Genomic DNA, 22,898 nt, shown 5'->3' with positions numbered 1-22,898 from the left:
GTAAAGTTTGCAATACCTGTTTGAAAATTTTGCCAGAAGGTCACAAAGTCGTTGCTATTCCACTCAATACCTTAAACATCAGAATTTGAAATGTAAGAAGGTAAATATTTCCTTTGACCTTTTTTGTGTTTTTTTTTTTTTTTATGCGCATGTGTGTGTGGTTTGTGGGGTTTTTTTGGTTTTGTTTGTTTGTTTTGGGGTTTTTTTGTTTGGGTTTTTTTGCAGGCCCTGGGCCTTACGAAGATGTGTCCTACACTCTGCTATAGACCTGAGAGGAAGTTTGTCCCTGGAGCAAAGAAAGATTTTATACCTTTCCAAAGGAACTTACAGTCACTAGTAGTGAAACCCAACAGAAGTGCTGCAATACTTAGGGTTAAATATTACTAGCTGAATATAAGTATGAACATTACTAATTAAGAGCCTTCCTTTTAGTCTGTCTGCTTTTACTAATTTGAAAGTCACAGTCTCAGAGAAATAAAACAACACCCCATGACCACAGGCCTCTTTCATCAATAGCTCTCCTTGAAATACGGATGCCAGGTCCCTGTTTGTATGATTGAGAGACCAAGACATCAAACATGTTGCTTACCCCTTGCCTGTCAGTTCAGGATCTCTCTTAGGCAATATTTCCCAGATGGCAAAATCCAGCCAGGAAAGAAAACTTCTTTCTCTTTACATCCTTCCACGTAATGTCAGTCATTTCAAAGTATCAGTCACTCCTTAAATTGTGAAAGATCAACTTAATGTTGTCCTAATGCAAGGATACATGATATTAATGCTAGATTAACTTGACATATAGAAGCCCTAAGTTTTGCTAGTGGCAAAATTAATTTAACTCAAATGCATAGTATTTGTAATACATTGGTAAAGAACAAGTATATAGCAAAAAACTCACTTGTAGGACACAGATGGTTAGATTTGACCATTTATCCCCAAGCACCCCCCCTCAGGATGCAACATGCAAAAATTAGTTAAAATGCCTTTGGAATAAACTCTACCAGATAAATAAGCAGTAGGAATAACAGGAGCTTCTAAATGTAAAGGACATTAATAAGACACACAAAATAGGGCCAGAATTAGTCAGTGCTGAAGTTTGTTCTACAAAATGTGGCCCAACCTATGTGTATATATATATGCTGTAAGGCACTCCCTGTAAATATTATTTGTGGTATTTTTATCATAGCAACAAATATCCAGCAGGGAACGAAAACACAATTTCTGTGCCTTTAGTAGTAGGATGTTAACATTTAAAACAGTATCAAACATGGAAACTTAAACTGCAAAATATTGTCATACTGATGCATAAAAGTTGGAAATTGTGAGATGACAAAAATAGTTGTCACAGGAGCAACTGCTGGACAAATAATATCTCAGCCTTAGGAAAATACTCAGCTTAAAGACTATGGATGATACCATATGCTAATAGAGATCTGTAACACACTTTTAATGGAAGACTAAAAATAGACAGTGCAGTTCTCAAAATGGTAAAGTAAGGCAGTATTTTCAGAGCTTTTTTAAAAAAGGAAAACTATGATCCATGACCCTCTCTAACAACCATACGTTTACTGGAATTTACTGGACCCTGAAGTAAAGGGGCAGAATGCAGTCTGAAACACTGTAATTTTTCTCATGCTTTTAATCCTATTTAAAGAGCAGAATGAAATCCTAATATGTGTCAATTGCCATAGCTTTACTTAAACCAATAAACTTATTTTGATTTCCAAAATTGTCGAGGATTTGACCAAAATGTTAACCAGGGAAAAACAGATTTATTGACCAACTGAGGAAAGCAGCACACAAGCTGTTGTAAACAGACCAATGGGCAGAAAAAAAACAGAATCAGGATTCTAAGAAAGAAGAACAAAATATCTCTCCTGTAGATTTATTTCATATAGGATATGTATAAAAAAGGCAAAAAACCTGGAAAAGACATTATTTCTGCTTTATGTTACTCTAAATCACTTATAAATAACGGTGCAGTAGGACTTAAAGCAGCAGCAACCGTTCTTAGTCTCTTGTCTTTGGATACAGGAGAAGTGATTACTGGAAAAGCTCTAGTGTGTGTGCTACAGAAACCTCCCCCTTTCATGTAAATTTTGAATGTGTTTTTGTGAAATGTAGCCATTGTGAGAGTGCACACTGAACCACTTCTTTTCTATATGTGAGCAAGTGCTAAGTGCAATACAGTATTTGTCATTCTTCGTGGTTTCTTCTATCTATTCATATGGATGATGGTTTTCCTTCATTTCTTGGCAGCCAAACCCAAATTGAACAGAGGAATGGAAGAGGTTGTGTGTTTTTAAAATAACGAGAATTAATGCAGTCAAAAAAGCATAAGTGGTAGTCACAGTTCCTAACAGTGCAGCACAGCACTCATCCAGAAACCTTTAAATTTTCTTTCAGAAGGAGTAAGACGACTCTATGAGTGAGAACATTCATTTAGATAAAAGTATTTTTAAAAAAGATTGAAAAAATACTTCACAGGGATGTTAAAAGTAGCTGTATCTTAAAATAATTGGCAGTACTGCAAAGAGTAAATGATTCCCTGGGTGCCTTTATATTATAAAGCTGTGTAGACCAATTTAATTGAAATGGAGGAAGCTCTTGGCTAAAAGAGTTAGCACTGTAGGATTGCTTACTTTATTTATTTAACACACAAGTTGTCAAGTCAATAGCAACTCACTGCATTGACAGTAATCAAGAGATTACAAATGATTCTGATATGCTCATACAAGAAGCAAGATAAATTGTAAGAGGTGAAATACGTATTGTAATATTAATCCATGACCACATTGCAAAAAGCCAATCAATTCTATTGAATGTGTATATATGTGTATAAATATCATTTACAGAATTATGATTGGTCTTGATAAGTAAAGGAAACGTTTGGGGAGATAATGTAGTCTGCCAGAAAAATTCATACTTCTTACAAATTGGGAAGTGCATATCTTCAGATCAACATCAATAATAAAAAAAAAAATGTAGTCTCATTTTCAAATCAGACTGCTTTCAGGAGCTCCCAGTGAAATAAATGCCTGATTCAGCTACAGGTAACTGCCACATCCACGTTGTGATAAGGCATAAGAGGATGATAAGATAAAGATCAGATTTCCCCATAGTATTTTTTTTCAAGCAAGATTTTTGTCACATTTGAATGGTAAAGCTAGAAATCAGTCTTGTCATTATAAACAAGGGCACATACAGTGTTTTATCTGCCTCACAGCCATGGTCTTTCTTTAAGAATAAAAAAATTGCTGATATTAAAAGCTACATGTTATATTGTTTGCCTGAACACTACTCAGTTTGCTGAAGGCATACAATCCTACTGCCTATATAAGCTTTTCCTTGCTCTCCCATTAGCTTACTCCTTGCCTGCCACCAGAGGAAGGTACCTATTTGTCCTGGATGGAAGCACAACGTTGCAAACTGCTTAACTGTGCTGTCTTTCAAAGAACAAAAACTGGTTTTGGCAGATATTCACCCAAATGCCATGTAAGGTCCACATGGTCAGTAAAGTTAGAAACAAATTTAGAAGTCACCAAAAATACACGGCCGTTCACATACAGCCTGGCACCTTTTGGTCTGAAAGCCAAAACAGGCATCATGCACATAGAGACACATGGCAGAACACAACTGAAATGAAAGCAGTAAGGAAAAGTCACAGGAACTATCATAGATGAATCCCAAGCTGCCACCTGACTTCTGAAACTTCCCTGACTATACGTTTGAAGATGTTAAGACTTAGCTTTATACTTTATGACTACATTTTCTATGACATGCTACTAATGATAAATCCCTGGACATTTCAGTGTGGGACCTCGAGAGGCCAAGGAATCAGCTGCTCCTGTCCGTGTGAGCATTCCTCTTCAGGTTTGGTTGTTTTTCTTTTTACACTGAACTGATAGCATTGGTTGCCTATTTCCACAAAGGGAACAAAACCAGAACAAAATGAGGTTGTGTTACACCTGTCTCAGGTCAGAGTGAACACACCAGCACACTCTTGCTACTTTCATAGACTACCCCAACTCTCAAACTAAAACCAGAGTTGGCACCAGTGCAAACACTGATTCTGAGGATTAAGGTAGCACAATAGGTTCTTTCACCACTGTTCCTTGAGCCCTTTCCACAGGACATGCAAACTGGATAATCAGCATAGCAGAGAGTAAGGCAGAAAGGTGTACGCTGAAGAATTTTACACTTTTCTACCCTAACGCTCTCATTTGCTTCGTACTTGGACGTTGAGCCTGCAAGTTGCTGTGTCTGCTCCTTTCCCACTGGGTTTTCTATGACACTACTGATCTTTATCTTACACCTGTACTGGCAGCCAGCAACAGTTTTACCTCAGAGTGGCCATGCAGCAGTCATCTTGTTGACGACCTGTTTTATATTAAAGCTTCTTTACCCAGGTTCTGCGCACTCAAAGGCCTGCAGAAAATCCTGTTGGAAGAACGATGTCACGTACAATGACTTCTCACTAACCTGTAGTATATACCTTTTAGTTGTAGTTCTTAGAGGTTAAAAACTAGGTATGTGTCCCTGATAGGAACTAGAAGAGCAGACAAAATTTAGGAATACCAGCACAGACTGCAAGCAAAAGTCCTCTAGGACCTCTGTGACCGGTTGTAAATGCCAAGGGAAGAGCATATTGATTCCTCCCCTGTCTTCCAGCAAAGAATTCATACAAGGCTTGTCAGGTTTGGGGCTAGTGTTTTCAAGTTTAGAACTTCTTTATCCTCTCTTCCCTCACTGTTTATCAGCATAGATAAATATTCGCTTTTTAATCAATTTTTTAGAATTTTATGTAAAAGTTTCTTCTATATAAATACATTTCAATTTTTGACAGGCACTGTTGAGTTCTAAATGTAAAATATGACAGAAAGTAATTTAAAAATGGAAAATATTACATTAATTAGGCCTCTTCATAATGTAATTTTCTGAAGAGCACTGCTTTTACAAACCTGTATAACCTAAGGGAACATACCTTTCTTTTTTTAGGTCAGCTTGAGTTTTCTAAAAGCCACAATGTCACTATCTTGAATACACATATGTGTTATTTTCAGACATTACAATGTAGCAAATGCTGGCATTTACCCTTTTCATGAAAAAAAGTCTTTTATGTCTTTCTGGTTTTGATCTATTTATTTTTGTTTCAGTTCACCAGGCACTGGGAAAACATTTTGATCATTTGCAATAGCTATTTCAAAACTGAGCCAGCTAGCTGAGAAAAAGAAAACAAACTTTCTTCTCTCTTACTTGTAAACTATGAATTTAAAAAAGCATGGAAGAGCTCTGTCATTTACTAGTTCTAAATGCCTGGAACAACGTAACATACTTTCAAAATTCCTTTTTAGACCAAAGCAGGAATGTATGGAATTCTTCAGAGCACACAGGAAAATTGCATCCCATAGACCCCAGTTTGTGATCAGCTGAAGGGAAGAAAAATACCGGTTTATTCTATTGGTTTCAGTAAGAATGAGGTGTTTCTACTACTCAAATGCCTAGCATGTTTTTCCCAAGGATGCTCCTTCAGAAAATCTAAGGGATACTGAGCAAAAAGAATTACCTATTACTTTTAGAATGCTCCTTTTTTTCTTCTGTGTCAGAAATAGTTTAGCTAGTCATATTTAACTCACACAAAACAAGATTCAAATATTCTTTGATCATGGAACTTCTGTTTATCTTGCTGAGAGTGGTAGTCAAATTATCTATTGGTTTCTTGTTAAAAATTGTCACATATGCCTAGCACATAAATTGCATTATTGTCATTATAAGTCATTCATCTTTAGTTGGATGAAAACTACTAGAAAACTACTTTGTCCTCGCTATGACCTGTGTATCCTGAAATTGCACACAGTTTAAAATGAAATCTGAAATATTCATATATCATTTAAATTATGCAAAATAATCTACAGGCAACCATAAAATCTTATGAATCTGAGAGATAGTTATATGAGGGCAGGAGATGAGTGGAGGTTTTGTCCTTAAAAAAAAAAAGAAAAAAAAGAAAAAAGGAAAGACTAAAAAAAAGAAGGAATTATTTCAAAAGCAGAACATGAGAAAACTTAAATTTAAATGCTAGAAATGAGAGCTAGACTTTGTGTGTTCTGATTGCCTAGAAAGAATGCAAATGGTAAGAATATGTCCCTATAACAGAATTTTCAACTGGGTTTTTGCCCATGCTCCTGAATGCCAGGGTATATTTTCAGGTAAACAACCATCCTTCTGCTTAGAAGTTAAATTAGTTTCTCCTCTGGGCTCACGCAGTGTAATTGTTCTTGAGAGACTGGCTACTAAACCAAATACTTTGCATTTAGAATTTCAGTGACACCTAAGCCAGGTTTCCATGGTCTTGAGACAGTGCATTGGTTGATTGAGCAGCATCATATTATTAATGTCACAGACCAGAAGAGGCTTCTGGGAGTACCATTCCCCTTTCTAAAACAAACCAAAATGTCTTTTTTTTTTTTTTAAAGACCTTTGCCTAGTCCCTAGACTTCTAGAGAAGAGTCTTCAACATTCTGAGGGAGCTATTTGCCTCATAATACCCATGCAACTGCATATGATAGCTTAATCTCTTGTAGTACCATCATGTGGACTCTTCTTAAAATGGAAAAGGATATAAAAAAGAAGGAAGACTTTCAATGACATCTATGGTCTTTTGCCTCTGAGAGGGGAGCTACTGGAGTTTGACCTTGCTGCTGGTTGAATTAATTGTTTTCTTCAGACTAAACAAAAATTTAGTTCTAATTTATTAAGTACTTTGAGGATTTTTTTTTTAAAGACTGGTAGCTCAAATGGCCAATCTCAGAATAAAATGGCCTCATACTCTTTTAGCAACAACTAAAACCCAACCTTATTCTCATCTTAAGTCCAAAACACAGCACTGTACCAGACACAAGGAAGAAAATTAACTCTGTTCCAGTTAGAAGGACAGGAAGACAGAAACTTCAATCTAAAATGCAACAGTGTGCCTCCCAAGCCAAGTAGACAATTTTACCTGCACATTAACAACCGATGGAATGAGAAATATTGTGGCTGATTCATATGATTCCAGACCTTAATGCTGACATATTGTTTTATTGTCTCTCCTTTGCATTAGTATCATGATGCAAAATGAAATGCACATCAATTATTACAGAAAACTTTAAAACCAGGCCTCTTTAGTAACAGAGAGTTGTGTCTTGGAGGGACTAAATCCACCAAAATATCCTGGGAAAGCCTAAGATCAGCCAAATTGCAGCATAACCTCCCAGCATTCTGAACAGAAGCAAGAGAGCAGGAGAATGGTGCCAGTCTCTAACTGTGTGGAACAGGATAATGAGGTGAGAAACATCTCTTTTGTATGAAACAAAATGAGCATAAATCCAGGCTCAAAGCCACAGTCCATTACATAATACTGTGTTTGTTTGGAATTGTTAATTAAAAAAAAAAGGAGAGAGAAAAATCATGTTGTTTATGTAGGAAATGGGAATTCCCAGGAGTCATCTCACTATTTGTATGTAGCTAGGTATTTCTGGGGAACACAGCTAGTTAAATGAGAAAAATTGCAGAGCAGTTAGGGACACAGAAGAGTACAAATCATGCAAACCAAGGTTCTCTGCTGAAAAGTTTGTTTGAAGGTGAGACAAGGAGATGTGAAGAAAGACATACTTAGGATTCAAGAGAGAGGGAAAATACTTACCCACATAAGAATTTAGGCAAGACATAAAGGCTAACAATTCTACTTTTCAAAGAGTATTGTGAGGCATAAATGGTCTGGTGCATTGTGTTATGTTGCAGTAGAAACAATTACTTTCATAGCAGCCTGTGCTTTATGAGTTTCATTGGAAGTTATCTTGATGCACAGACCAGAGAACTGACTGCTAATATCTGCATGAAAAATATATTTTTAATATATAGCTGTACTTTCTTTTATAAATAACAGAATTCATAAAAGTAACTGTTTTTTCCATAGCTATTTTCCTTAAATCAGTACAAAGAAATGGCACTGTGAGGTCTTTTCCTCCCCCCATAACCAACCCCCTTCCCCCAGGATACCTGTTAGAAACTACTGGGGGCCTGTGATCGTAGTCAGTCCAACAAAATCCCATGTTTCTTCTAAAAGGACTTCATTAATCACCTATCTTGAGATGAAGTGAAACTTTTAGATTGTATTTAGGGAGAGGGCTTTTTTTAATCTTAAAAAAGTGCTAATACACTTCCACTTGACTCTGTTTTCATTTAAAAGTGAGTTTTCATGCTGACATTTTTCTCTTTCCTCCAGAAAAAAAAAAAAAAGCTGTGAATAAGCTTTTCCCAGAATAACTTCATTCAGGAAAGCATTATTTCTTGGCTTAGGGAACTACCAATAAGTTCTGTGAAAGAACAATGATTCACAATAATTCTGTGCTGGATATTGATACGACAGCACTCCACTACCTGTGATTCAGTCACCAGACAAAATGATGAGGCTAATTAGTAACATACAGACAGTGTCTGCCTCAAGTGCCCTAAAAACTTTCCCCTTTTGACACAATACCAGTAAAAACAAGGGAAGGCAGTTCCACAGTGGCTGGGTAGCAGGACTGCTGAGACTTTGGCTGTCCATGCAATTTAATCCTACTTGGCAGCTGAGCACAACATCAAGGTAGTCTTCAAGGAAACTAGAAGTGGAAGAATTTTATGCATCCCTTTCTTTACAAAAACACATTTTGATACTGCATTATACCTTTGTCAAATATAAATATTTTTAACCGGAACAAAAAAACCCCAAACCCACAAGAATGCAAACCTTACACCACTAAGTTCAATGTATAAGAATAAATATTTCAAACATCCCTTAATATAACAATGCAGATAGTGGGCATCCCTGCAATTACTGAGGCCACAGGTTTGTTTATGCTTCAACAAACACTTCATTTCTGTTTGCTGTCCATGCACAGAAAGGCAAGTAGCAGGAAAAGAGGTGGGAGTGTGAGTGATTTGTCTTGCAGCCTGAGTGAGGGAGAAGCACACGGTCGTTCTCAGCATGGCATTACTTTTAGACTGTAGGGCTTTTCTGGACTTCTTAATCATTTTAAAAGTTTTAATTGGGGTATTCCCAAGCAGGACCAGCCATTTCTGCAGTTACTTCAGTAGCTGTTTCTGGATGTTGCTGTGTTTCTCAGTACTGTTTTCTGACAAATTTCTATTGTCTCTTTTTTCAGGCAAGTTTCTCTCCATGGTCTGAGCCTTCTTCAGGATATGATAATTGAATTGATCTTACTCTACAGACATGGATGGTGAGCAAAGCAGCCAACAAAAGGAATATTTTTTTAATATTCCTTAATACATTCCTTTAATAATTTAAAAGGCTTATTTGTTACTCTGAAAAGGAAAATGCTCCTCTCTATGAAAGAGACTTTGTTATCCTCACTCAGGAGCTAGGGAACAGAATATATTAATATTACATCCATTTCTCCTTGGCAACAATCATGAAAGTTGTATTTTTCATCAGGTTTGGAATGGCTGTTCCATGGTTTCCCTCTTTGTTGCCAGCACAATCTGTAAAGCTTGGAGAGAGAACACATCTTCATTTGGCTTTGCAAAAAAGGTCTAAATCAGGTTTAGACTGAGAATGTCAGAGGATGGAAGACATTGGAGCAAAGACAAGAGAAGGCAAGTCTGCAACCTACCATAGTACTGAAGGAAAGCTGTAACTTAGAGGCTTGACTCCAACAGGAAATTTTCTTCAGAAAGGACAGAGCAAAAATCTCCCAAGTTGCTTCTGGTTTTCTTGGAAATTGCTCACATAGTAATCATGTCCACCATGTAATAACCTATCTCACTTCTCAAAGTGATATAATTAAAAAAATGTTATGCCCATTGAAGTTGCAACCTAATTTCTGTGCTCACCTCTAGTTTCTTTCTTTTTAGGACTTTGATAAATTTTAACTCTTACACTGAAGAGTTACATGGTTGGTGTTTGTCTTAAAAACAACTCCAAGCATGAATATGGAGAATGAATATGCCTGGAGGTTTCATTTTCCCAGCAACCTTAGTAGGTTTAAAGTACAATAGAATAAATGTAGTTTACAACTGGCTAGATGGTTATAAAGGTGTAACAAAATACTACATATGAAACTTCATTCAAACATGACTACAAAATAGCTAATAAAAGCATTGGATTTTATTACAACTTTTTTATTACAACTTTCCAGTTGTAGACCTAAAGTTGATTGTGTTAAAAAAAAAAAAATCCTTAATGTATTGATGATGGAAAGGGAGGCAGGAGAAAATGCACTCTCACTGGCATTGTGTCATCCTTCACAGATCTGCAGGTTCTGAACACCAGAAGTCAAAGGCTGTGTGCAGTGAGTTTTATTCCTTCCACAGACAAATAGGCCTAGCACTCAATTTGAACTGGCATAGAATTTCATTGACTCAACTGAGTAATGAACAGGCATTTTAACACCTTTCAGATAAAAGAAATTAACAACCAAGATTTCAGCTGATTTTTTAAATTTTCATGAGCGAATGAATGAATTATAGGTATTGGTGGCATTTCGGTGATCTTTTTAAAAGTAAATTTTGATATAACAAGAATGTGAAGAAAAGATGAAGGTAATGGAAATGTATGTGTATCCCTGCATATATACCTGCTAATATATTTTAGTGAAATGACAAAACCACTCTCTTTTCTGTGAAAGACATAAAAAATTTAAAAATATGACATTTTCTTCAGATCCCCTAATATGAGCAAGGGAATGCTCTAACCACATCTTTTAAACTTTCAGATTCAGCTGGAGAAACATACATTAGGAGTAACATGTAATTTAGTCTAAATTTGTAGTTTCAAACCATAAGGTAAACTATTCTAGAAACTTCCAAGAGAATGAAAAATCCTGCTAGTGCTAGTAGCTCTTAGAATCAGTGGAACCAGACACCAGGTGAAACATACATCTGCCCAACCCCTTTATTTACTTTATTCTCATTTTTACATTAATTTAACGGTTTATGTTAAGGATTAATGTCAGAAAAAAGCTTTTATTCAGTAACCTCCTAAAAATAACCTTCTACAACACCATTTAAGAGTGTTGTAGAACACAGCACTGGACCAGAGCTAGTTCAGTGCACGCAGAAACACCAGTTGCTACCCTAAGGATAAGGGGTTTTTTGTGAGTCTGTAGATTAATATTTCTTTGACTGCTTCCCTGTCAAGTTCCCAAGGACCAGCTACTTTCTAACTTTTTGTTTATGACACCTTTTATTCTAGTGTATGGAGACAACATAGCAAAGTGACCAACAGATTCAGTTACCAAAAATCATTTTGATAATGAAAAGCTGATCTGATTTCTGGAAAACTGACTGGGAACCTTAATTCCTATTTTTCTGGTAATGTAACTAACTCTCTGTTCCAGTGAGTGATACCTTTTTGAGCTGATCTCTGGAAACTGTTCTGACACTTCTAACATTATCAGAATGTGCTTACTTAGCTTTTGTGCAGTAGTTTCTAAGAAAGTATTTTATATAAATACCCTGTTAAAAACAAGTGAAAAGATAGCTTATTTAGAAAAGCATCATCAAGTTCAAATCCTTATTGATCACTAAAGATTTAAAGAAAAAGAATCCATACAAAACCACGACAGAGTGCACAACAATGTATTCTTAGTGGTTGGAATCTCCTCAGCTTTTTTCCTCATAGAAGATTATTCTACCATGACTTAATATTTTCAATTTATTTGCATTTTTTTATTCTCTTAAGAGGCAGAACATAAATGTTACACCTAGATGTTACACCTGGCTATATGTTACACCAGTTTTTAGATGCTAAGCTTTATTGGGAAGGATGTTGTCTTTTTGTTTGCACCTTCATAGCTACATCATTCACTGTATATAAATAAGAGAAACAGCATAAAATGACTAATTTAAGAGATGATAAAGTAACAGTAAAAATACCAGATGAATAAACTTGCATAAACCTTTAAAAGGGGTAGTGGTCGAGTTGTACTTAAAAATGTTCACTGGCTTTGGAAGCAAACAGAATTGCTCCCAGAAGACGTGACTTTTAAGTTATCATGAAGGATGAAGGTGTTTAAATAGATAAGTCGTAATAGAAGCCCCATTAGTATGACCAGGGGGCAAAGTAAGCTTGCTTACTGAGATAGTCACACAATCCTGTGTTGGCATCTGGCTACATGAGTAATGTCTTTTTATATTCTTTAAGAGCAGTTGGGGAAATATTGAAGTCAAAACAACACTGGCTGTATTTGTGTTTGAAATACTCAGCATAAATAGAGACTTGAGATGCATTTAATTTTTTTACAAGCTTAGAAGTGTAGATAACCTTAACTTGACTCATGTGTGCTACAGGCAATCACTGTGGAAGAACTGGCATGCAGTAACTTGTACCTGCTCAAGACAGTGACTCATGACCTGCTCTGCCATTAACAAATATCACATTTAACATCTTCAGTGCCATCTGAGAAGTGCCAGGACCTGCTTCTCTATATGAGAACACGGGCAGAAGGCTGAAAATACAGGGATAAAGGTTCGGGGAGTTATAGTCCACTGTGGAGAGACAGAATATAATGCAGAAGATGGTAGAAGTGTAGGCCAGAAAGAAGGATATGTAGAAGTGGGAACACTATAACAAGGCCTGTGACAAGTAGGTCCATGCAGCTCTCTAGGCCACAGTACTCGCAGATACCTGAAGCCAACAACAAGCAGAAATTACTATGATTTTCTAATAGTGATCTTTTGTGTTTTACCTCAGTCTCACAACAGAATACAAACAGCAAAATGGTAAGGAATTGAACAGAAACAAGAAACAAATGTTATGACAACTGACTCTCTCAATATGGGCTGTATTCTTCATCTGTGCCATAAACTGCTGCCCTCTGCTTCAATCCTCCCAACTTTCCATAGGCTGCATTGGGGGGACATTTTCTTCATAATGAGGAGGTCTATATTTTTCTTTCTTTTAATAAAAACTAAGAGTCTGATATAATCCCTCTGGCTATTGGGTAATCAAGGGCTAACTGAGTTTTGAGCTGATTAATTGGTTCCATGACTTCTGCAGAAAAGCAGCTGGAAAGCCAGCGGAAAGGATGAGTTCTATTTTCAATTATTAGCAAATACACCCTTAGGAGTGAAGAAGCTAAAGAAACTTTGATCAAAATTCACTGTAAATAGAATACAACCTGTCCTAAGCAACAACTTCACTTTTCCCTTATATTAAGGCTTTGCACAGGGACCTGTTCATCCATATTGGAGCACGTTGGCAGGGAAGGCCAGGCGGGATGAGGCTGTGGAGGCACTGAAGTGCCTGTCTGCTTTGGAGCCCTGCTGCACTCTGTTTTTTCCTTCATGGCAAGGTACCATGCAGGCAGCTCTCTGTTCTGCTGGCTGTCATGGGATAATCAAGTGTTTGGAAATGGGTGAATCCCATCTCAGACTGCCAGGTCCCTCAGCAATAGGTCTCACTGCTGACCTGGAGGAAGGTAAGGAGCAGCCTTTCAGTGCTGGCAGAGGGCTACTGGGTGTCATCAATGTCCTAATGTTCAAAAGATAAGTTACATGTTTGTAGAATTGCCTTGTTAAAGTTTAGGGCTGGACATGCATCTTGGGGGGAAGGATGCACTACTGATAGTGGACACAAAGAATGCAGAACTTATGGGCCACAAGGCAGAACTCCCAAGATAAGGAAGAAACTAAAAAAGCCCACTTGGCAACTGTGCTGAAATGAGCTCCAAACGGGTAAAACTTAGTTCCATTAGGGGGAGATCATGACTGCTAACTCAAGCGACCCACCAACTCAAAAGAAGAGAAAGACTGAGCATGCAGACTAATTAGCATAAAAAGTGAGGGGAATTATAGAATAGCAATTAACAAGAGAGCTATGTAACTTGTAGCCCAGGAACATTAATGCCTTTGTTTGATAAAATATATAATTAGAGAAAATTTTTGACAGTCATCGTGCTGGCTTTGTGGATTTGCCACCCAGCCCCCATTTCCGTGCAAAACTGTAAATAAACCAAAACCTCAACTCTGTGTGTGGAAGCCTCTTGCAGAACCTGTTTTGGAACATCACCATATGCTAATTTCTTTGGGGCTATAACAAGGTCACCTGGCCACACTGCCTTCTGGAAATGCAACTGATACATAAACCTCAAGAAGATGGGTTGGGGAGCTCTGAAGAGTGCTAATGAGGCTGAACACTTGCAAGGATTTTCCTCCTGTATTAAACACCCTTGTGGGTAAAGAGTTTTGGCCTCAATTTGTGAAAGATCAGTCAGACATAGTCATTAGGTCCAAGCATGAGGGAAGGTCTGCTAGAACTTGCTGTGCCACAAATTAACTGTGAAAAACCAAACCAATTTACTATATAATTCTGGTATAAGTGAACAACAACAAGTGGAAAAACCAAAGCAGAAAATTATCTAAAATACTAGAAAGGTTTCCAGGCCTTAAATTTGCTCTGTTACCTGGTTTTCTTGTTGGGTTGCAAAATAACATGAAAAGCTTTGCTGAAATTTCCTAAAATACCATGTTGTTTAAGGGACACCTACCTGAGTCTCCAGCCTGCTCAGTGCTCCAGCAGAGTTTTGTACTGGCCGTGCCATCCCCAGCGTCCTGCCTGCTGGATCATCACTCAGAAGAGAAGCATAGAATCTGGATCAGGAAATTACATTGTGGAACCTAGACATGGGGAAAAAAAAAAAGTGCATACAATGTTGCAAAAGATTTCTGAGTGGCTTTCAGCCCATCTTTTAAGTGCATTCAAAGCAGGAAGCTGCTGAGATTTCGCAAGTTACTTCTGCAAGTTGCCTTTACATCTTCTGAATCAATGGAAAACACGAGACACAAACTTTTTGAAAGGGTTATTTTTACTTAGATAATAGAATCTGATTTTTGAATGCTGCAGTATAAGAGGGGTTCTCCCTGGAAAATTAATATTGTCAGCAAAGGATAATTTTTTGTGACTTCTTGTAACTATCACGGTGACTGTCTAGCCCTCTTTATTACCGTTCTACAGATGACACAATAAAACCTGTGGAATGGTTCCAAAAAATTGGAATGTTTCCCTTCGCTTTTATAAATTTTTTTCCCGATTTGATTCGCTTTCAAATCCTGCAAGTGTTGAGGTTGGAGAAACAAGAAAATTTTTGTTCAAGTAACTGGTTTGTACTCATAGCAAGACCTCGAAGACATACAGCAGAAAATGAAAACATGTTGGCAGAACAGTTTATTTGGACATTATATTAGTATTTTTTATAAAAGCAGTCCCAGCATAATCTGCAAGAAAATAAATTGGTGAAGGAGGCTGCCAACAGAAGCTGTAGAAGCTCCACCCTCAGAGGTGTTGAGAAATCAACCAAGCCTGGAGCAATCTGCTGTAATGTTGAAGTTAGCCCTGCTTTAGGTGGGAGGCTGGAAGAAGGGTCCTGTAGATGCCTCTTCCAGTGTAAACTATACAACAGAAATAGGCCTTGAATTAAAAAAAAATATTTGATGGAGGAAGAGGCAGAAATATGCAAACACACGCATGTGAGATTGCATAAACATTTTCTTCAAAAATTAAATTAAACACTGAGAATTTCAAAGATATGGGCTGAGAACACAGTCCTGTTTCTATATGTGTAAAGGCACTATTGCCTGCAGTTTTGTTAGGGCCTTCTGCAGCTGGGTATCAAACAATAAGGCCCAGTTTCAGTTACCTTTATTTTGGTCAAGATGAACTTTTTAGAGCTGGAATTTCCTACACCAAATTACTTACTCAGGCTTGTGGTTTTCTTTTAAGTCCCTTTAAGAGTAGTTCAGTCATTTCCAAAAGCAAATTAGCAGAAAATATGCATTTCTTTGGTATAAAGAAAATGTTTACAAGTATTTAATTAAAGCTGTGCTTCTTAGTAGTGTATACCAAGTTTGGCAGTCTAGAAAATCGGCATAAACTTGGCCAAGTCGTGAGTGGCTTAGTTGATTTACATAATTGCAGAAGAGATTTGTTGGCACTGTGTAGGTGGTCTCCAACAGTGTCTTCACTGACGAGAACATATTTCATCTCAGAGCTTCCAAAGCGAGTGGAACTCTTTGTACGTGTAATGGTAAAGGGTGAGGAACAGAAATCAGTGATGCTGCTGGTGCACAGCAGTGGAATTCGAGTAGTATGACAGGATGGAGAGCACAGCAAAGAATTAAGACATGGTGGAGGTGAAAGGAAGTAGGACAGGCTGAGTGTAGCAGAAGGATTTATGAACACTAAAGCATATTCTACTCAAGAACCTGAAACTCAATTCTGTGCTCACTGCCTTCCCATGAATGCATAATTTTAAAAAGGTATTAAATCTTTAATCACAGTATGATGTAATGATTTCCTTTTTCTCTTACAGGATTTATGAACCAAATGGATTGTGTTCACTGAATGGACTAAGCTCCTGGAAGAAAAAAAACCCCAAACCTGTATAAATGTCCTTGTTTGAAGAAGGAAGATGTGTAGAGAAGGAGAAAGGAGCTCAGAGAAAGAAAACATGGGTTCAATGACAAAGACAGCTGGATGCTGCCCTGAGGAAAAGAGTCCTGTTGAAATAGGAACCAAGCCTAAAAGAGTTAACTGAGATATCTTGGCCTGATAAGAAGCCTCAGTACCTGTTTTGCTAGAAGAACGTTTTAGGAGCACTGGTTAATATCATGTTCTGTTCTGCTCACTGGACCAAAGGCCTTATTATAGAAAGAATAGTAGTACTACACACACAGTAATAAATTAGGTAAACTAGACATTTCAATAAGATCTAGAAGGCCCAGAGCCAGGGTTTTGCAAGCTTGAAGAATTCAGGTCACCTAATTGAAGAGGTCAAATTGAGGAAGACATCCATGGCAACCACCAGAGGGATGAAGGCTTGAGGAGAAGACCCCCACAGTAGAAGACTGTGCATGTCTGGAAAGACTCTGCCCAGAGACCAGCCTGCTTATTAATATGTCTAATAAATGATGTAACCATGTATCTAAAGTGTATAAAATGGCTTAGTTTTGCACTTGCAAGTGGAGCAAGTTTTTCCAGCAACAGCTGGCTTGCTCCCAGCGCTGTCAATAAATACCTTTGCTGCTCAAAGATCAAAAGCCTCTGGGCAGTTTATTATACCAAATTTTTCGGATTCACTGTCCCTGTCTTCATCTCACCATCTCCCTGTGATTTGGGCAAGCTCCTTAACGCAGATTTTTCACAAGCAACAATCATTTTCTGAGTTCCCTCCTACAAGAAATGCTATAAGCGGCCAGGCAACGTATGGGAACCACAGTCTGATAACTTTGGCCACTACCAGCATTCAGTGTTGGTCATTGGAGAACAGGTTTACCTTTGGAATCCCCAGGCTGAGAACAGGACCCAGTGCAATCCCAGGTGGGCTCCCATTGCCACTTTCCTTCCCATCCCCTCTGCTGCCCAGCCTCTACACTGCATGCGACAGCCCTGAGTACAACTGATCATGTAGAATCAGAATTAATCAAACCTCAGGAATATGAAACACCATTTGACCTATTTACCCTGCCAAGAAGCAGCATAAAGAAAAGCTCTACCAACTATACCATTACCAAAATACACTGCAAGTGAACCAAACCATACTCCTTGTTTTTCTGCCACAGGCTACAATAGATGAGCCTGTGAGAGCTACTCTGACTCTTCATTTCCGTATTCTTACAAGCACACTACACACCCTTGGTTTTAACAGGTGTGCCTGTCATGCGTCTATTATTTTCACAACATTCAACCTGAGGTTAAAATGACATTCAACCTGAGGCTACATGACTGTATGGCTTATTCAAACAGATATAATTTGTTATTTTTGAATAAGTGTGCTCATGTTGATATCTTTTGTTCTTAGATGTAGGTTGGCAGCAGTAACCATCTGCAGGTGCCTAGATTTCCACATCCCTGCAAAACCTCTCCTTAGTTCTGAAGGGCAGGTAAGGTTCCTACTTTCTCTTACAGGAAGACAGACGATGGCACTGTCACTTGCCAGAGATACATGCAGGCACCACTGGTAGAAGTGCCATCATTCTTAATTAGCCAGTGCTGCATCAAAAGAGGCCACAGAGCTCAGGTCTAACTTTCTATCATGTTGCTTTACCAACCAACAGGAACCAATGTCAATAATATGTTAACAACATATTCGCAGCTAAAATTTTATTTAAGATATGTGGAGTAAAACCTTGTCACTGTTGTTATTCCTTTACAAAAAATGGGTCTTCTACTGCATGAGTGGTTTATAAGATCCTTAGCTCAACAACTGCATTGTCAAATTTGTGTCTGCACAAACAGAATCTGTGGCAGACAGTGACACCATCAATGAACCCAAGCCCTTTCTCCTGCAGACACAATAAGATTTTCCATGCTGCCCTTATTTATAGCTTAAATTCTAGGGAAGGAAATTACCAAGCACTTGATATTCACAGCCTTCTGGCAGAGACTGCAGCCAGGAAAAGGTGCAGTGGGAACTATATCTGGCTAATATTTTAGAATATAGTGATCCGTCTACTCAAAAATAAATTACAGCCAGTAAATATTTCTCTCCTGTATTTTTATTTACAAAAACACATCCTATTACATTTGATAAATTCTAGTCATGGGTGGGCTGGTTTAGCAACTTTGGTGTAAGATTTTTTAACTATCACAGAGTACAACCTTTCTTGTCTACATGTATTTATTTTTATAAAACAGGCTTTTAAAAACAGTTCATTGGTGGGAAAAAAACCAAACCAGCCATTTTTTTGATAAAGAATTTTTAATCATTGGCACTAGAGTCAATTGGTAAACTATAAAACTGTTAAGTTGTAATTTATAGCAGCTATAATGACAACAATGTCTGAATGATCACCCTATGCTGCCACCTCATCTGTTATAGCACAAAGTACTATAAGATGGTTTGTAATGATGCATATATCTTGTTGTCTGCTAATAATAACTTATCATCAAGGACAACAGTTTAATTATATAGTACATCTCCTGCTGGCTTCCCAATATTTCTGCTACTGTTCACTAACTTCTTAGCTAAAAAGGAATCAGTCTCCTTATTTTACACTAATACATTAATTTATGAATGAGAGACAGAAAGCTTTTATTAGTTGCCAAGGTGCCTGAATTCTTTGTGTTCTCATCATGATATAAAAACCTAGCCCAGGCTGCCCATAAATCCTGATGGATGATGGAGAACAGGCCCCAGACCAGTTAAAGGATGTGGAGAAAATCCCAGACTAGAGTTCTCAGAGAGTTGTGCAGCATATTAATCCAAAGGTGGCACTCAGCCCAGGCCAAGTGGGATCTCTGTTTACACTGATATAGTACGGTGAGCTGGAATAAAATATCTTTCTCTTCTAGTCCTTCCTTCAGGTTCATTCTGAATGTGGGATCAGAGCACCCTTCTTGGGAACAGCACTGGCCCAGCAAGAGCAGAGGAACCTTGGGTGTGCAGGAACCTTTGAGGTGGGCACAAGCAGCTAAGGTTCAGTGTTTGGCACAGAAGCAGTGAGAAGGTAAGTTGACCTGGGGTTTATGATGCAAAATCAGATCTCCTTTCGTCTTTGAAAGAATAATCTGTCTGTGTAGGTACCAGGGACCTCCAACATTGTCCTACCCCATTAAACTTCTGCTCAAAAAGGAGTTTTGAGCACACGTTCCCATGAGGACCTATTAACAGTGCTACCTACTAGAGTTTGCACTTTGCAGACACAAACTCTGTGAGCATGTTTGTTAATATGATAGCGTTCACTCCTGGAGTGAATTTCTGTTCCATCAAAATGTGTAAAATGGGAATCAGAAACCTGAGTTGAGTGAGAAGAATGTCTTTAACCTGGGAAACTGTTCAGAGAGATAAGATCTTGCTTCATACACATTTATCTGAGAAATAAGTAGCTGACAATAAGTAATGGATAGTAGGGTTTTCCTCCCTCTGTTCCTGAGCAATTATTTTTGAAATGCTTTTGAAAATTAGGAATATTTTAGCATGCATACAAGCAAATGGACATGTTGTGATGTTCTTGCTTTGCCTAACACACTATAATTTGGTGTAGAGAATTGGAAATATATTATAATAATGAGAATTGGCAGTGAATTACAGTCCTGTGGTAAAAATAACTTTAAAGTTATTAAACTCACTATCTTCCATTACAAGTTTTTAAGTGCACAGAAAGACCTCATAAAAAAACCAGGAATCCATGGGTATTACTGTCCTGGGGTTTAGCTCCTAGTGATGGTGCAGTGATGAAATAGAGAGCGTAGCAACAAGACCGTGTCATGTGAAAAACAAGAAGAATAAAATCTGTACTTTTGTGCAGAGTAACAAGTTTGTTCCAACAACTGAGTTTGGGCTGCTGTGCTTTACTGATCCCTGCAAGCAGCAACACTGTGGTGTCCTGCAGAACAGTCATCTTCCTTACATCACAAACCACGTTACTCTGATAGAACAGCATGTCTCACAGTGGGCTGTTCCAGATTGCCTTTCTCTCTGTTGTGCTGGCTGCAGCAAGCAGAACTACCCGAGCACAGAAGAGGGAAACATTTGTCTGACAGAACCCTGAACCTGACATTTGAAGGTTTCTGTCAAATGTATTACATTAATCTGAGCACCACAGCTATGTGTCTTTCAAATATCTTCAGGGTTGGTGACTATCACTTCCCAGGACAGCCTGTTCCAATGCTTGACCATCCTTTCAGTGAAAAATTTTTCATAATGTGCATTCTAAATCTCCCCTGGCACAACTTGAAGCTATTTTATCTTGTCTTGTCACTTGTTACTTGGGGAAAAAAATGGACACCCACCTCACTACAACCTCCTTTCAGGTAGTTGTAGAAAGCAATAAGGTCTCCCCTGAGCCTCCTTTCTTCATGCTACACAACCACAGCTCCCTCCTCTGCTTCTCATCAGACTTGTGCTCCAGACCTTCCACCAGCTCTGTTGCCCTTCTCTGGACACACTCCAACATATCAATGTTTTTCTTGAAGTGAGGGGCTCAAAACTGAACACAGGGTTTGAGGTGCACCTTTACCATTGCCGAGTACAGTGGGACAATGGCTGCCCTGGCCCTACTGGCCACACTATTTCTGATCCAGGCCAGGATGCTGTTCAGCCTTCTTGGCCACCTAGGCTGCTGGCTCCTGTTCATCTGGCTGTTGACCAACACCTCCAGGCAGGCAGGTTGCCAGCCCCTCTTTCCCAAGTCTGTAGCTTTGGCATATGGCATTGTTGAAATTCATACCATTGGCTTCAGCCCCTTGATCCAGCCTGTCCAGATCTCTCTGCAGGGCCTTCCTACTCTCCAGGAGGCCAGCACTCCTACCCAACTTGTTGTCGTCCTCAAACTGGCTGAGAGTGCACTTGATCCCTTCATTCAGATCATTAATAAAGTTACTAAACAGGGCTGGCACCAACACTGAGCCTTGGGGAACACCACTTGCAACAGGCTACCAGCTGGATTTAACTCCATTCACCACCACTCTTTGGGCTTGGCTGATGTTACACCAGTGCAACTCATGACCAGCTAGTTTCTCCAGAAGAACATTGTGGAGGGGGATCAGGTAAGACAATCAGAACTTGCCTTATACCCGTGCTGACTGGGCCTGATCATCTGGATGTTCTGTACTTGCCATGGAATGGAACTCAAGATGATCTGCTCCATGACCTTCTCCAGCACCTTGGTCAGGCTGACAGGCCTGTAGTAGTTCCCTGGATCCTCCTCTCAGCCCTTTGTGTAGATGGAGGTCACATTTGATAATCAGTCAACTGGGACTGTCTCAGTTAGCCAGGACTGCTAATAAATGACAGAAAGTGGTTTTGATGAGCACTTCCACCAGCTCCCTCAGTAACTCTGGGTGGATCCATCAGCCCTATAGACTTGTGCGTGTTTAAGTGGTGTAGCAGGTAGCTGACCATTTCCCCTTGGATTCTGGGGGCTCCATTCTGCTCCCTGGCTTTTTCTTCCAGTTCAGGGGCTTGGGTACCCAGAGAACAACTGGTCTTAACATTAAAGACTGAGGCAAAAAAGGCATTAAATAAGTTAGAGTATTTCTCCTTCAAATTCTCAGAGTATTTCTCCCTTGTCATCATTTAGGAAGGGTATCCTCCAATTTAGTGTCCTCGCTGAAACACTCCACGCACTGCTTGCTCACTCCCTGTCCCACTCCCCAGCCACCCTGCAGCGGGATGGAGAGGAGAACTGGAGGCACAAAAGGTACAGATCATGGATTGAGATAAGAACAATTTACTAGAAAAGGCAATGAGATAAGAAAAGGAACAACAAGAACATTAATAACAGACTGTACAAGAGAGGAGAACAATTCACAAGCAGAACCCAGCACCACCCAGTGCTTCCAGCCTGGCTGGAAGGGGCCCATCCCCCCATGTTTCCCCCTGAATCCAACAAAGGATGGAGGGGCCTCCTTAGCCTTTCTTTTGCTGCTGATGCATTCATAGAAACACTTTCTAGTGTCGTTTATGGCAGTAGCCAGGTAAAGTTTTGTTTGGACTCTGGCCCTTCTAATTTTCTTCCTGCATAGCCTGCTGTTTGTTGCTCATGCTGTGTGCATTGGTGCAGAGGCAGTTCAGTTGATCCCATCACCTTTTTGGAGGGAGAAGCCCTAATTCCTACGTGACCATTCTCAGGCACTTCCATGGTTTCTAACACATCAATAACCCTTGTGTCTTTGCCTCCACGTGGATCTCCATTCCCTACCTCCAGCAGCAGACAGAAGGAATTCACTAGTACATAGTAACTAAAAAACTGGCATGCCTCCCCCAGGTTTTCCTCTAGTAAGCCTCGTTTTACCTCTTTCCCCCCTTCAACTTTAAAGTTACTGCAATGAGCCCTGTTAACTCCTGCGTGAAGATCCTTTTCCTCCTCTGAGTCAGGTGTATCCCATCTGTTGCCATCAGGTCCAGTGCTCTGTAGAC

The 22,898-nt window shown here is 38.9% G+C and overlaps 1 protein-coding gene across 1 annotated transcript in view; it reads right to left on the bottom strand.

Annotated features, from left to right (window-relative positions):
- IL15 (interleukin 15) overlaps positions 1 to 22,898 on the bottom strand; it is a 36,781-nt gene that overhangs the window by 11,305 nt on the left and 2,578 nt on the right. Inside the window, 2 exon segments of the mRNA XM_018074081.1 lie at positions 14,529 to 14,558; positions 14,561 to 14,658. Coding sequence (XP_017929570.1) covers positions 14,529 to 14,558; positions 14,561 to 14,608 — 78 coding nt within the window. The 5' untranslated portion in view covers positions 14,609 to 14,658.

The sequence above is a fragment of the Manacus vitellinus genome, unplaced genomic scaffold (genome assembly GCF_001715985.3).
Source record: "Manacus vitellinus isolate BGI_N305 unplaced genomic scaffold, ASM171598v3 scaffold_0_pilon, whole genome shotgun sequence".
In the NCBI taxonomy this organism is placed as follows: domain Eukaryota; kingdom Metazoa; phylum Chordata; class Aves; order Passeriformes; family Pipridae; genus Manacus; species Manacus vitellinus.
This window is presented reverse-complemented; position numbering and strand designations above follow the sequence as displayed.